The sequence below is a fragment of the Magnolia sinica genome, chromosome 8, assembly GCF_029962835.1.
Source record: "Magnolia sinica isolate HGM2019 chromosome 8, MsV1, whole genome shotgun sequence".
Classification (NCBI taxonomy): domain Eukaryota; kingdom Viridiplantae; phylum Streptophyta; class Magnoliopsida; order Magnoliales; family Magnoliaceae; genus Magnolia; species Magnolia sinica.
In genome coordinates, this window is record NC_080580.1 from 89,738,039 (window position 1) to 89,755,282 (window position 17,244).

General features: G+C 38.5%; 1 protein-coding gene across 4 annotated transcripts in view; it reads right to left on the bottom strand.

Moving 5' to 3' along the window:
- LOC131253650 (trafficking protein particle complex II-specific subunit 130 homolog) overlaps positions 1-16,733 on the bottom strand; it is a 59,407-nt gene extending 42,674 nt beyond the window's left edge. For 2 of the 4 annotated variants that reach the window (XM_058254739.1, XM_058254740.1), the window contains exons 1-8: positions 16,438-16,733; positions 14,441-14,670; positions 11,046-11,227; positions 10,434-10,617; positions 10,171-10,261; positions 3,693-3,856; positions 1,362-1,451; positions 1,035-1,196 (exon numbers count right to left, since the gene is read on the bottom strand). In XM_058254739.1, coding sequence (XP_058110722.1) covers positions 1,035-1,196; positions 1,362-1,451; positions 3,693-3,856; positions 10,171-10,261; positions 10,434-10,617; positions 11,046-11,227; positions 14,441-14,670; positions 16,438-16,501 — 1,167 coding nt within the window. In that variant the 5' untranslated portion in view covers positions 16,502-16,733. Of the gene's footprint in view, positions 1-1,034; positions 1,197-1,361; positions 1,452-3,692; positions 3,857-10,170; positions 10,262-10,412; positions 10,618-11,045; positions 11,228-14,440; positions 14,671-16,437 lie in introns of those variants that run through there. The other 2 variants (XM_058254738.1, XM_058254741.1) reach the window with 2 other exon arrangements.
- Positions 16,734-17,244: the final 511 nt, after the last annotated feature.

The window sequence follows — 17,244 nt, forward strand, 5'->3', positions numbered from 1 at the left end:
AGCTACAAAGCCAAAAAGAGGACAAAAAACAAAAAAAGGAGAAGAATACTACCAAATTTGATATAGGAGAACGAAGAAAATGCTGAATAGAAAACACTTGAATTAAAGAATACTCTTCAAATATGCATAACAATCATTTATTGAACTTTGATGTTATCCCTGTTCATCCCAGGCTGTTGCAAGTAGGAAGCCTTCCCTGCCAGGTTTTATGAAGCTGAATTTGACACCATCTCCTTTGGGAATCAAGGCCAGCCAGGATAGGATATATCATTCGAGCTTGTTTGGGGGCTCCTCTTCAAGCTAAATGGGACTGTTGGGCATGTGTGATTCAAATACAGCAGAAGTGTGGGTGTTCCTGTGTGGATTAAGAGTATGAATTTGTTCAGGCCCTTTAGTTGTTGCAGGTGATTCCTCAAGTGTCATTTGGTGGCGAAGTCGGGGATCTCCCCCTGGAAATTGCCATATGTGATAGGGGAAATCAATACCCGGCCAAGGAGTTTAATATTTACTTTCATCATACCCTTTCGGTGGCCAAATCAGTCGTGCACTTGCTTGCTAGAGAACATAGTGTAGCAGCTCCTGCACTCCATATCTGATGTGTACCTGAAGGTCATGTCATATCTATTTTGTAGCTGTCACGCCGTGTTATTCTTTTTCGCCTTTTTGGATCTTAATAAAATTTCTCATTAACAAAATGCACATAACAATCCAGAACCAACAAAAAATAATAATAAGGTAACCACTTCGTCAGAAACTGAACGGAGACACTTGTTCTGATGAAATTCCTGGGAGTAAAACATGACGCCTCTAACACCATTGATCTTTCTAAAACCCATTTATCTTTTCAATACATGGGCTTAAGAAGGAAGCCTCTATCTTTCTTGGTTAGAGATTTATTTTGCACATAGTACGATGTCATACCAGACAGCAATTAGAATAAAATATGCACGTTAAGTAATTTGAAACATGAATATTATTATGGCCAGAGGCCTATGCACGTTAAGTAATTGTGTATGAAACATAATAAAGGTTACCTTAACCCGGCTAAGTGAATAGAGATCCCCTCGAAGACGATGGAATTCCTTTTCAACATCAGGTGCCACAAGTTCTCCATCATAATGAGTAAATGTTGACTTGATTAATGCGAGGCAAGCAGTAATTACCCATACTTCTCGCATGCAAAAAGGTAAGGTATTCTGCAAATACATCAGAATTTTTTATTGAAAGTTTGAAACAAATAAGTTAGGTTAAAGATGTTTTCTCAGCTCCATACAACTGGAGGTAAAACTTTAGAAAGGAGATACAATAGAACACAAAAAGAGGTCTCAAATCAATGCATGACCAGATGGCATAGTACATACTTCATACTGTGCCAAAGCCTTGGAGAAGCTGATTATAAATGAGTAACCCCTTGATGCAACTTCAACTGGACGATTGAGCTTGAACAATAGCTGCAAAATTTAAGACATGAACACACAGGGTGAGAGAGAGAGAGAGAGAGAGAGAGAGAGAGAGAGAGAGAGAGAAACAAATAACAAATATCCCACATAATATAGAACAGGATTTTCTTCTTTCAATCACGTAAACGCTTCAAGAAAGGCCACCCTTTGTTGTAACTCTATGTTTTAAGCCTCAATAAGCAAGGGTCCTTATGATATAAAGTATTAATATTTTACATAAAATTTCAATTTCAATATAGAGGCTTTGCAATAGAGTTTCTTAAGCTTTTTTACCCTTCGATGAAAAAGGGAAAAAGGAAGCCGTTATAGATTTATGAAGTTAGTTTATGGCTTAGATAAATATGAATGATAACAGTACGAAATAAAGCAAGTAAACAACGGCATATTTGGGACAAACGCGTATCACAAATTGGCACTTTCAATTACCAATACAATACAGGCTGATACAGAACCATTGGCCCATCACAGACCTATATTGCGTATCACGTGAGCTGATACTTATTGTATCAGATATTTGAAACCATGAGACAAACTAATTGATTGTAATCAACCTGCGTAATAGACTATTATATAGCACTTGATCATAATCAACCTATGCAATAGTCTATTACATTGCGCCTGCGGGAATTTTATGCTCTCATTGCCTGTCCCCAGCCCAAATAAAGGAGGATTGCGTCAGGTTGACAGCTGGTGTCAAACTTATGCATAACTTCCAATCCGACCCCAATTAGTTGGGATAAGGCTTAGATGATGACATTTAAAACCATGAGACGAACAAAAAAGAGACAAAGCCATCTAGTAAACAAATGAGAAAATTTGGGGATACCACAGAATAAAAGAACTCTGCAGTTACAGCCACTTTTTTAAAACCTGGGTTGGTATGGGTGGTCGGACCATTTTGGACCGGAACCATGGGACTTTCCGGGCTGGGTCACTATAATGCCCATTTTTGGATTGAACACGCTGGCTTTCCAATCCGACTGTTGAACAGTTTGACCAGATAATTTGGAATGGAACCATCGGCTTTTTAACTAATTTAGGTATGACATCGTGAAGACATCATGTGTTGATCCAGCTGGACCGGCCGTCGGACCAGTTTGGACTGGACTGCCGAGAAACAGGTTCACATATGGTACTGATTTTCAAACATCGGTTATAAAAATTCTCGTACAATGTCAAACTACTTATGATGGATTGATGATTGGATAAGCATGGCACATTAACTCTTGGGGAGATAGAGGTACATCTATGGTAAGAGTGCATATCAATTGCATGAGTTTGAACTTAATTGTTCCAGACTGCAATCTTCTGAGTCACCATCTAAGCAAATTCCACAAAATGTGCAAATTAAAGAAAATTCAACAAGCATTTAGGTGCCGTCAAATACAGATGCATTTGTGTAGAGTGTACAGTAACATAGCAAACAATAAGTCAGGTTCATCCTTGGTTCAACTTAGAAGCCACTTCAGTCTAAATGAAGTTGACTTACATTTGACGATGCTAGATCGAAAATATTAAGCATTTTGGCAAGGAAAGACAGAAGTGACACTTTATACAGGAAAAGTAACAAAAGATTCATGAAAAGGTGGGTTTTCGATGCATAGTAGAGAAACATAAGTTCTTATATTTTTTTAATTTGGTTCGTATTGTACCACAACATGTTTATAGGAAACTGTAGCTGAAATAAGGATGTTGAGAAGGATAAGTGGCAAGATGAGGAAGGATCGAATTAGAAATGAATGCATCCAAGGAAACTTGGGATTAGCACCAATAGGTAATAAGATGAGAGGAAGTAGACTAAGCTGGTTTGGTCCTGTGCAACGGAGAACAAGAAGCACGCCAGTTAGGAGTGAGTTATTACCAGTTGAAGGCTCTAAAAGGACAAGAAGAAGGCCCAAAAGGATGTGGATGTAGTAAGAAAAGACTTGATGGAGTGGAATGGAGGAACAAATTCACGCAGCCAACTCCAATTAATTGGGTTGAGGTATGGATGATGATGATGTTTTCTCCCACCTTCAGGGAGGCTAATTAGGACATGAATCTCTGGCTAGAGAGGGTGTGCACTGAGTAGGCCTTCATTGTTGTAGAGAGGCACCATTTCCTGTAGATGTAATTTGTGCTACATCGCTACTTTTCTCCTCATAGATTTTATTGTTACAGGGAAAGGGAAATAAATAAAGTTCAGTTATTCCAGCATAAGATTAAACAAGAATACAACTATCATTTATGCACCTTAGATTGGCAGGCAAACAAATACTGTCTAAATTCAAACTCTCGAAATGAGTCGTCTAGAACAATCTGTGACAACGGCTTGTATCCAGGGTTTAGTAGTGCCGCCTGATCATCGCCATGGTCCAATCCACCAAAATCCCTGAGTCTATTACCTGAAGCATTTACTGCATTTTACCAAAAAAAAAAAAAAAATTGTCAATGGCCACAATACTTCATTACCTTCCACTGTAATTGGATACCCACATATGACAATGCATACATATCCAACTTTCTAATTTTGGTAGCTCTCTTTTCATGGGTATAAAAAATTCAAAACTATTAGAGCAGAACTGCATTTATATTATTTTCCTTAATAACAGGATCTAGTGTCCAAGAAGAGTGTGGGATGCTTGCCAAATGAACTGTAAATGATCATGTAAAGGCATGACATTGCAGTCACAAGTAGAAGAAAAGATTTTGGAATAGTAACAAACAAAAAATAATAAAGGTTAATTTTCATTTAGGGCCCGTTTGGCATTACTTCTGGGTTGTGCATGATTGATTTTCAATAAATAATTCTTTGATTGATTACCAATAGACATGTTTGGTAAACACACATGATAAAAACTTGCCAATGATCGAGATTTTGCAGGTGTCCATCAAGACAGTGGTCTGATTCAGTGAACCACAGACCCCGCATGTATGGAATTATATTCCTCACCAAGCTAAGAACATGCCGAGGCGCAAGTTGGGGCTTGAGTGGGTACATGTGTGGCCCATCTTTCACAGTGGGCCATACTGCCAATGGACCCTGCCCCAAGATCTACCAAATGGGAAATTCTAAACTTGCAATAAGTGAAAGAAGAAGCATGAACTATCCACATTCAAAGCAAGGCCAAAATATTGGATTGCTAAATCTTCCTATGCGGGAGATCTTTTGCACATGGTCCATCCACAGCAAGCCATACTGGAGTGCAAGTTGGGGCCTGAGTGGGTAGTGTGTGGCGCATCTTTCACAATGGACCATACCACTGTACCACTGGTGCACCATTGCCCCAAAATTTCCCACATGGGAAAATCTAACCTTGAAATAAGTGTTTAAGGGAGGGAGGGGGAAGAACTGTCCACATTCAAAGCAAGGCCAAAACGTTGGATTGCTAAATCCTCCTATGCAGGAAATCATTTACGCATGGTCCATCCACAGTGCAGCTCATGGAATCAATGGTATGGATCCACCTAACCACAAGTCCCATTTGTACAAAATGAGGCCGGAGGCATGTATAAATTCCAAGGGTGGTTGATCATATAAAATGGGCAAAAACATCAAGGAAGACCACTAATAGGGGATAAACAAAGAAAGAAGAACACTTATTGTACAAGGCCCAATATAGATAGGTCATAATTCGAAAAATCCTAATAAAAGATCCTTTATAACTAAGTGATTGGTAGCGAGAAAATGAACAGTCTATATCTCTGTATAGGTTAGTTTTTAGGAGAGTCTTCAACCTTAAGATTTGAAAGGACATAGAAGGGATTTGAAATATAGGTCGGGGTATTTGGGACATTTCAAAAATGTGAGTCGTCAACCGAGGCCATTTGTCATTTGAAAAGCCTCTAGCACCTACTTTCTCTCCCCATGATTCTCTAGCCTCTCCTTTTTGGTTTCTCCCCAATCTCTATCTTCCTTCTCTCCACATGCAACGCACGTGCCTCAGCCCTAGTGAACAATAAAGTAAAATCAAACTAAAGGATCTTTAGAACAATCATATTGAAGGCTAACAAAATGGATGGTTGGCATTAACATTAAAATCTTAAAATGGAGATTTACAGTGACTGTCAGTGATGTGTGCCACCACATGTACACGCCACTGTCCGATTTACTGGATGTGAGGATATGTGTGATTCACCATATGTGAGGATGCATCACCAAGGATTTTTTAAGATGGGAAAACTCCCTCATTGTTTTGGAGATAAGCGCTTATCTGAAAATTGATTCTCAATAACAATTGTATATTATAGTTAACCAAACATATTTAATGTCAAAAAATTGCTTTGTTAGAATTATAAGTGCCTAGAAGACCTTATTCTAGCAACACCAAACTATCCCTTAGCTGATTGGAACTCACTTGCATAATAACAAGATCGTTGTTCTGCAATGCCTCGCCATGGGTTTGGGTCTATCAGGTGAGTAGCATAAAGGTCAGTTTCCACATCTCAACCATACAACAAAATCTTCTGCAGAAATGGACACAAGCTTACCATTTTTGCAGGCGAGTTCAGAACCAGAAAAAACGCCATAAACAGACTAGAACTTTACCTAACACAGGAAATATGCTGAGAACTGATCCCATCATCAACAGAGTTCAAGTCCCAATTACAAAGATGGGGAAGCTCCATACCCGAAGTAGCTGAGCTATATGCCATGGTGTTGGCTCTGCCACAGGAGTGGACTAAAGTGTTTGAGGATGCATTGCCAAAGCATTTTTGAAGATGGGAAATGCCCCCTCACCATTTTGGAAATAAGTGCTCAGCTGAAAATTAATTCTTAATAACAATTGTATATTATTGTTAAACGGATATATCTAATGTCATCCAAAAAAAAAAAAAGGCCTTTAGAATCATAAGTGCTTAGAAGTGCTTACTCTAGAAATGCCAAACTAGCCCTTAGCTGATTGGAACTCACTAGCATAATAACGAGATCATTGTTCTGCAATGCTTCATCATGGGTTTGAATCTATCAGGTGAGTGGCATAAAGGTTAGTTTCCACATTCTCCCCATACAACAAAAACCTTCTGCAGAAATGGACACAAGCTTACCATTTTAATAGGCGAGTTCGGAATCAGAGAAAACACCATAGACAGACTAGAGCTTTACCTAACACAGGAAATATGCCAAGAAACTGATCCCATCATCAACAGTCCCAAGTCCCAATTACAAACATGAGGAAGGTCCAAACCTGAATTAGCTGAGCCATAAGAGTGGACTATTGAAACCTCTATGAAACCAGCGATTTTGGTCCAAAACACCATGTGTGACTCTGCCGTTATTCATGGTAATCAAAAACAAAATTGAGAGAGTTGCCTTCAACAATTAACCAAACCAGCACCACTTGATACCCCACCCTTGATCCATTTTGTTTGATTTATATCAGTAGGTAAGTTGGGATTGAACCTGCAACCTCGCCATTACCTCCAGTTTCACTTCCTCGCCAGTCACCACTGTGACCCCACCATCCTATGCATCTAGGAAACCCCAGCCAATTCACATCCTCACCTGGCTTTCCTTCTAGATATCTAACAAATCAGGTCCAATTTTGTACGACATAATCACCCATTTTTGCCACTATACAACTTGTAACCTAGTTCCTGATGCAGGCTATGAACGTTGGATAACTACAACTAGCTCAACCTCACTGTTGTTAAAGGCTCCAGGCACAATCATCCCTGGAATGCATGAAACACCTAGGTGCCCTCCTGGAGATTACAGGCGGATTCTTTAATTTATTTTGTGCCATTTGTGTTATATATAGATGCATATTGGGTTTTTTTTTAATAGTTTGTCTGAAGCTAATTTTAAGACAATGGAATGAAACTGACTGTTAAGTAATTATGTATTTTGAGACAACAATAGTTAGACACCACTTCCAAAACCTTACATCTAGTCAAATATTCCAATAAATCCACAATGTTAGGATAGTATATGTATGCACAATGGGATGTACAGCTATATAATACAGTCTTACATACAGTAGCACATGCATTTACTATCCTAACACACAAAACCCTAGAATTTTAAATTCCCCCAATTTTCCAAGCCTATAAACCCTAATTTCATAAAGTTCCTAATTCCACTTACCTCAAAACCCCATATCCCAAATTTTCCATAAATTCTCCCAATACTAAATTAACATCTCCCCTAGATTCCCCAACCCCAAATCACAACTTTGCCAAAATTTATAAATTTTCCCAACACTTAACATCCAAAATTTTGATATCACCAAATCCTTTAACCTATATTTTCCAATTCCCCTAAAATCCCCAATTTGCCATCTATCTGTTGTATGGCACAAATGGAATCTTAAATTACTTTAAGAAGCTCAGTGTGTGCTTAAATCACTAATAGAAGAAGAAATTGATATGAGTTCACAGAAAATCTAAGAAATTCAGGTTCATAGGTATTGTTCCATAAATCAAAGCTTTATCTAAAAGAAACTATGAAAAAGTGTCCAAAGGGGGGGTTTATAAGACCCATGCGGCCATGCCTAAAGTCTTTTCATCCTTAATGGATGTCAAGATACCGAAAATAGCATTTCTTTAAGGTAAGCATAAGGTTACCTCACAATATTTTGCAAGTGACAATCAGGTGCACACGTGGGGACAGTGCCTCACCTAGGGCCCAATCAAGGTGCAATGGCCCACAACATGTGCGCTTGGAACACCTTCTACACTACTCAACCTTGGCCCACATACAATCTAAATGTAAGTAGGATCACAGTACTACAATAATCAGCCCAGCCCACAATCTCTCCAACAATTGCTGTTCCATGAAGAATGACATGAATGTAGCAAACAAAAGAAATAATTAAGTGACCAGCGTAGCTTTACCAATTTCTCACATAGGTTTAGCATACCCCTCTCCTCTTTTCTCATTATCACTAGTATTCATATTACCACTAAGAGCCAAATAAACCTAAATTACCTGCCGAAGCTCCTAACCATCTAGACGATTAGTCGAAGCTATTCTAATCTCAACCTCTATAGGACACAAAACCAAACCAACTACGTTTCTAATAGATCCTCTAAATCTCTACTAAATAACGTGAGCAGTCATGGACAATTTTACTACACAATTTAGTCTTCAAAGAGTTCTGAACTTTGGGTTTTCAACTACATTTGGAAATCTACTGATGTGGAAAACAGTGGAAATGTTGAAGGGGCAATTGTCAATACAAGTTTGTTTTGCAGGTTGATTTCCATGGAAATGTTGATATGGTCAACAGCAAGAGGCGCCTCTCATTATCATGGAAATGCCCATAGATTAGCTTTTTGGGAGGAAATCAATTAACTAGTTTTCTGAGGAAAAGTGAAATAATGATGGTCAATTTCCACAGTTACTTCTAACAATACAAACAGCAAAAAACATAGAATCCAATTTCATTTCCAGCCATTTTTTATTTTTTATTTTTTTTCGAAAGGTATTTCCAGCCATTTCTAGTTTCCCAAACAACCACTAAGACTAGTTCTTGCTAGGTCAGAATATGTATGTACATACAATTGTACGTCAATATGCTATCCTAACAAATCTAGGCCTATTTTGGGGATCGCATTCAATAGATCAAAGAGCGATGAACCATTTTGGGAAGATTGAAAAAAAAAGGGTAAACCATCACTTTCATTTTTTTCAACTTCTTTTTTATTGTATTATGTAATGGACCTCAATCCACAAATACCATGCTTGACTCTGTTCAGTCAGGGACTATTTTGTTGACTTTCAGCAAGTCAAGCCAATCGAAAGCATTCTCATGGTTTAATGCACCACCAAATACTTTTAAAAAACCAAGGTTACCTAGATCGTGGGTCACTCTGTTACATGGTACAGGAACGGGTACACGGTATGCTATGTCCTCCAATGTGTGGTACACTAGGGTACAATCATGTGGGTTGCTCTAGTACATAAGCTAGGTATACACAGTAATTGATATTGTAATTTATACTGAGATGACAAATATTATTATTATAGGTCCCATATGGATAATATTAAAAATGTGCATGCTGTTATTTAATTCTCATCATAGATCTGTATTATGAATATAGATTGACATTACAAGTTAATCTACACTAGGAGCATAGAACCATAATTCGGATAGATAAAAATAGCATTCTGGATAATAAATGATTCATAATCCAGATCATAGGATTTGGAAGAGAAAACCCAGGGAGGCTGGAGATTTAGGTAACATTGATTAAAAACACATGAAAAAAAAAAAAAAATTGATAGATTTTGGCTTTTTACAGTCCACCTAGTCTCATATGTGCCTCCTAATACCGATGTACAGAACCTTGGATGGATTCCAACCTTGATCCATTTGATAATTTAGGTAATTTTTAGACATGAACCTGACTCAATTCAGATCCAGATTGTTTAAGCAAAGACGTTTGAATAAAATCGGCTCCATCTGCACCTTTACTTGGACATTCAATCTTGACTTTTATAGTCATTTTTTGCTTTTGGATTTTATCAACCATTTTTTGCTATCTTAAGAGTCATGCTTGAGCCTTATAAGACACAATGATCTATAGATATCTTCATGTTGATGATACAATTGTAAGTAAACTAAAAAACAAAAATATAAATGAAGGCTCTAACAAGATCTCTAATAGAAGTTAACACAGTACTCACAGTACTCAATTGAATACCCTGAAAGAATTTGAAAATGGGAAGAAAATAAATGAAATAAAGATTTTACAAAGTCTAACAAGCTACTAGTCTTTAAGATACCTGTTTCCAAATAGCAAAGTTCCAATTCATCATATTCACGTAGCGCATCTTCATGCAGATGAGCCATCTCAAACATGAAAGCTAAGCTCTCCTGAAAACAAAGGAAGAAAATGTCAAATCTGAGCAAAATCTTTCAAAATGAAATTGCTCCATTTGAATTCATCATCGCAAATAACAGTAATAACAATGTAAAATTGATAAACAAGCAATCTCATTTTCTTGGCAAATTCAAAGGTACTAACATGTTAGTTATGAGGATGGACCTTCAAAATGAAGAAGTTACAAAAATTCCACACTGGCATGAAGCGTTGTTCACTTAGCTTGCGAATCTCGTCCTCGTAGAACTGAACACGTCTATCCAACGTATTCCTGATGGATTCCACCATCTTCGATTCCAAATCTTCCCAAAAGTTTGTATCAGCTCCATGTAAATCTAATTTGCAGCACCTGAATTAAAGTTACAGGACCAGCAAAAGAAGAGAATATCATTCATCTTCAGACAGCTCAACCTGACAAAAAAAGGAACCTGTTTTGGCTACAAATTTGGAGAACACTAGTACTCCTGGAAAAAATTGGGACGACTATAGATTGCAAAGAAAAGATTGAGACCCATATGGTTTTGATTCAATCTAAACCTCCAAAAAAATATAAAAAGAAAGTTAAGTATAGCAAGAAGAGCTTATAAAAGAAACTGAATTCCATGATGGTTTTGATTTTATATGAACTTCTAAAAAAGAAAGAGAGCTATGATGAAAGAAACCAGAAAAAAAAAAACCAACTCGAAGCAACGTACTCAAGTACAATAGTAAAATTTATTGCTACAACTCAAAAGGTGAACTGAAATGGAGCAATGTATAGTACTTTTGCTTGCTTACCTTTCTCTCTTTTTTGAGCTAAAATCAACTTCGAGTTTGGCATAAACTTTTTTGGCTAATTTAACTGCCTGGTCATTGCTAGGTGAAGCTTTTGACACGAACACAATAAACCACTCTCGATCATCATTTTGAACAATTAACTTTAACCGTGGTTTTAGGATGGTCTTGAACTCATCAAGGTCCTGGAAAGGAAGAAAATATACACAGCCATGCCAAGTACACAGAGGCAAAAGGATATCAGAATAAGCATAGCTTTGAGCACATAAAGGAAAACAGCACCTGCAAAACTAAAATATACTTTGATGATCAAGACTAGAATCCATCTTCCATCTAGACTGATATGCAAACAGAATCAAACTATCGACATGTTAAAAAGCACCCACGCATGTTGATTGCTTTTTCTTTATTTAATTTTTTTCCTGAACTTATCTCGCTGACATATTAAAGATGTATTAATGCTTATCATCCAGAGAATATAACAAACCCCTCCCAAACTCCCTCAGATGAACAAATTACATATTCTAGACATTACGTCATAAGTACCTTTGAAGTGCAAATTATACTGGTTGATCTTAAAAATAAGTATGCTACAAATTACCAAAATGGATATCGTAAACATGACAACAATCCCAAGATTCGACAGCAAGGATCACAGACAAACTCTGTCCACCACAGAAATTGTACCATGAGCTCCGTACCCAAAACCCATTTCGCACAACTGGACAGTATAACAATCCTAACCCCAACCCTTAATTACACCAAAAGCATTAACGCCGTCAACCTTCACTAATATTCTACAAACCAAACCCTGAAATTTCATCCCGAAGACTATTGAGCATAAGACTAGAGGACTATTGAGCTTGCTCAACTCTTGTGTGATTCGAACTTTCAATCCAGTACGCCGAACTTCATTGCAACGAGTTTCTTCCTTGATCTAGTCGCGATATTTTGGTATCAAAGAAAGTTCTGCTCTTGGGAGATGCTTTTTCTCTTTTACTTTTCTTTTCTCTTCCCTATCTTCTTTCCACAAATTTTGGCCCAATATTCAACCCAAATGCACCCTCAATTCAAGGTATTCCAAAACAGTTATGTAATGGCAATATCGTCACGATAGCAGTGGTAACCATTACGCATTATGGGGTCATAACAACCATTATGGAAATTATGACCTGTAAGTGTAACAGCTCGCAACAGAACTATAATGGCTGTAATGGGCCCATAATGGTCCATAACGGGGCCGAAATGGGTTTTTCAGAAAGGAAAAAAAAAAAAAAAGGCCGTAACAGCCCGTATTGTAACAATAAGGCGGTGTCATTACTGTTATGGAATACATTGCTCAATTCCCCAAACCAGCCTGTTATTTTAGCCCTTCACCACAAACCATATATAGCTTCCATCTCACCTAAGCCACCACCCTATATCGATCCACATAGTATCAAAACTTACATGTTGTTAAACCAGTAAACAACCCATAATCTATCATACACCCAACCTTCCCAAAACCTTCCCCTTCACATGTCAAAAAAAAAAAAAAAAAACCTATCAAACCCACCCTACCAAAACCTTCCCCATTCCCAAAAAACAAAATAACGAAAAATTAAAAAATAAAACCCAAACCATTCCTTTTCTTCCTTTCCCCAAAAAAAAAAAAAAAAAAAAGGCCCACCCAAAGCCATTCTCATATACTTTGCGTAGATCTGCAACCATATGAGCACTAAAAGAGGGATGACTTACACTGGTTAGATGACTATTGAACCTCAGAATGGGACTATAACAACCTTGCAGCGAGTGATCGACTTGATCATGAAACAGTTAGACGATATGGAGGCTTGTTTCACAATCAAAGTAAATACTCTGGAAGGACGGATGATTGTTCTTGAAAAAACATGAAAGGGAATCAATCCACACTGTCAAACATTTATGGATGTTCGTGAGGAAGACTTGGAATCCGGGATGTTGACCCAAGGCATCCTGGCTGAAATGGTGATTTCCACGAGGAGGACTATGCGTCGGGCTATAGGATCCAACAACATTGCTCCACACAGCCAGGAACAAGAGAAACAAACAACCTCCGACAAAATTACCCAAATTATTGAAAGAGGGAGGCATGTTCGCACTATGGGCCTCACCAAACATATCAAGATTGAGATTCTGAATTATGATAGTAATATGAATCCTAAGGTTTTCAATAACTAGCTAAAGTCAATAGAGCAGTATTTCTACTAGTACAATATAGAAAAAGCAATCAAGCTATGTTTTGCTACCTGAAACTTGCAGCCCAAGACTAATGGTACGTTGTCAAAGAAAACTTGCAACAATGTGACTTTCCTCCTATAGGCAATTGGAAGAAAATGAAGGCAAGATTGAAGCACAGATTTCTAACATTGGATTTTGAGACAACTTTCTACTAGGAACTCCTCGCAATGTGGCAAGACAATCTAATTGTGGAGAAATACGCATAGCATTATTATGAATTGGTGATCTGTCATCTCTAAGCAACAAGTGGCGCGTTATTGCAATGGACTATGGTTCAACATTTTGAAAATATCTAGAAAAATTCCTGGGCTGAAAAATTGCGAAGAACAATATTTGTCACTATGGTTCCAATCAAATGGCCAAATTAGTGGTTCCATTTGCCCTACATCTCTCCGTATTGAAATGACACCCTAGATTTCTTATCTGATTATTGCTTCTCTTATTTCCCATTTCCTTTATTCCTACATGTGACTTTTGCAATCAAAATCCACATTGAAACCCAAAATCTGGTACAGACAATCTGAAATCTGTTTCTTTCAAGTTGCTTTCAGATCCCACTTCGTACTGCATCAGAACAGCTTGGTATATCCTGCATTTTGGAGCCAGGAGCCACCTGCACCCACTTATGATACGCATGTATCTATGGATCCTGCAGTCAGTGTTTTAACATGCAAACAGGTCCGAATCCCTGATCCTCTCAAGGAATTCCAATCCACAATGTCAGTTTTGGTGTTCATTACCTAGATGCTGTAATTTCACATTTGCTCAAGAGCCGATTGTGTGAAGTTATGCCCTGTTTAAAACCATGTAGCACCCAACCAAATCAACCATTAAAAGCCGAGCACAAATTGTTGGGAGAAAGACTAAGATGATGATGATGACAATGATGATGAGGAGGAGGAGGAGATGGCATGGGGGAATGTTTCCAAAGAAATTATGCATAGTACAAGTCTTAACAAGTTTCCCGCCAACCTTTGTGCAAGTTTCCAATGACTAAGATGCGGGGTTTGCAGCAGCACTAGTAACTCAAAGTTCATTAATTGACAGACACAGCAAATTTATGCACTCCACATTTATGTTGATATAACTTCAACAAACACAAAGCAACTTTGACTAGGTCAAATAGATCAAGATGATACCTCACAAGTAACAAGAACAACAGTTGCATATGGCTCCCGGAACCAAAATACGGACTGCTCCTGAGGGAAACGGCTACGCAGTCTTGCATCTGTTGTTAGGATGAACTCAGCAGGCAGTTTCTCTACATACACCGGATTGCGAGTCTTGTTATTCAAACAAGCCTTTTTGAATGGCAGACGTTCCTCAAACGCATCTTTGACAGTCGGCCACAAGTCACTTACATCTTCCACTGGAGAGTAATGCAAGAAAATAAAATATGAGCCAGGACATATGGAAGAGCAAGTGCTTACAAAGCTGGCATTTGTTTTCTCCCGAAAATCCTTCAAACCAAAACCAAAAAGGAGCAGTTTCTCCCAAAATCAAGACAGCGGGAATTACTTATACAAACGGTTCAAGGGACGTATGATAAAACTTAGATGTTCATAAAGGATCTTATAGAGAATTCAAGCATATCCCAGGAATATGAACATCTCAAACTTGAATACATCATACAACAGATATTTACGATTTGACTCGCAGTTAAGTTTTCAGTTCATTTCACCAAAATTGCCATCAATATTCGAAAAATGAAACCCTCAAAAAATCAAAAAATAGATGAACGTATGTTCTCCTAAAATCCAGAAAAAAGCAAGCTTTAATAGAACAAACAATTTAAGACATGTACACAAAAGCAAAACATCTTTCTCAGGTGATATGACTTAGACTTCTAGGTTTTTATGGAATCGATCTCAGAGAAATCTCAAGCACTCAAATCGATGACAATTTTCTAACATCTAAGGAGCCGGATTACAGTTTGAGATCCAAAACATAGCAAGGGCACAATGGCAACTGGCAACTGCATCCACAGTGATGCAGGACAATTAACCACTTGCTCTAAAAGCTCGAACTGTTAGAGCCCGAGTGCGCCCTTGCATCCCACAAGCGACCCCACTCGAGCCCAGTGTGAAAATGCCCCTGCATTACACAGTATACAGCATATGTAGTATAGGTGGCAGGCGGCCCAGCCCTGTAGAGCCAACTTGGCCGAAATGGGCAACGTGCCCAGCCAATGATGAATGGCCCCGTCCAGTTATCAAGTGGTCCACCATTAAAAGAATGGGAAGTTTAAAGACACTTGTTAGCAATTCCCATTCAATGTACATGTGTGTTCTAAAGACACTAGTTGGATCCAGGGTCATTGGGTCATGTTTCAATGATCCAAACCACTCGTATGATGGGAATTCTTGTTGACAGAGAATGCCCAAAAAATTCTTAGATTCGACTATTCAAACCTTTGATTGGTTAACTCTTTTCCTTACAGGGTTGATCCTATAGAGCCAGGACCAGAGCCTTTTTAGCCCAATTAGGACCAGGCCGGGCTAGGGGCCAATGCTTTGGGGGAACAGGGTTAGGCTAGGGCCAACCCTGGCCCATTTCCACCTCTAATACATAGTACGTGACAAATAGGAACATCAATTAGATCATCCAAATTGCTGGGCCCACTATAGATAGACCACTGCCAATAATAACACTGACATACAATTATAATAATCTGATTTTTTGAATTGGATTTGGACGACTGAACCTTTCTTTTTTCTAACAGTCTATTCGACGGTTGTGGAATGCACAGTGAGGATCATTTACTGGGGCGAGTTCAGGCTATATTCAATCCACAGTGGGGCCTACAACTTGAAGAATCCGGACCATGGTGCACATACTCTTACTTGTATCTGAATGTGCTGCTGTCCCCTACAGTGTAGGGAACTCACACTGTAACCTAGCCCTTTCTTCAGATACTCATGTAAATCAGACTCAAGCCAGATCCGGTAAAAGATTGTGCAATTCACCAAATCCGATTTTTTTAATTTTGAAAAATGAAATCCGCATTACTCTGAAAGAATGCGAATCTCGACCAATCGAGATCCAGCCAAAAAAGAAGAAAAACGAAATGTGATTCTATGAAATTTCTCGATTCGTAGAGAGTGACAGGAAAGGAGAGAGAAAAGTAGGGTTTTACCTGCTATGATAAGATGATCGCAGGCATTCTTGATCGTCTGGAACTGAGCTAGGAAATTAGCCATGGCGGATGATCAAGGAAAATCATAGGCAAGATAGGATCTGTGGAGAGAGAGAGAAACAGATCGAAAGGGGTTTTGATGTATTTGGAAGGAGAGAGAGAGGAAGAGAGGCCCTCGAAGCAGGCAGGACCAGCAGTGACAGCCCGAGAAATGCGCAAGCGTGAAAGAAAGGTCGAGAGAAGGACGAGGAAGGTTGCTCTTGTGAATGGACTAAAATGCCCTTATTTATCTCCGACGCACCGACCAAGATGACTTGTGCGGATTGGATACTGAACACTTCAGTAGCCTTTTGGCTACTGAAGTGATGTGGCAAAATGCCATTGGGTAAATACGTTCCCTTCGTATAAATGCTGCTCCGTTAGATCCGTTAACGGATCTTTCTCCGTTTACGCCGTGCACCCACTCGGCCAGGGAATCGGATTGTCATACTTCAGTTGGGCCCACTGTAAATTTATGTGATTTATCCGTACATTTAATTTTAGGAGTTGAACCCAAAATTGAAGCTTCTAAAAATCTCAAGTGGACCATACCATAGGAAACACCGGAAATAATGATTTCCACCGTTGAAACCTTTCCCAGCCCCACAGTTATGTTTATTTTTCACCCAAATTATTCAAAGGATCAAAAAACATGGATGAAGGTTAAAAAAAATATATAATCTTGATCCAAAACTTTTGTGGCCCCTAAGAATTTTTAATTCAATTCACACTGTTTCCCTTGGTGTGGTCAATTTTAGTATTTTATAT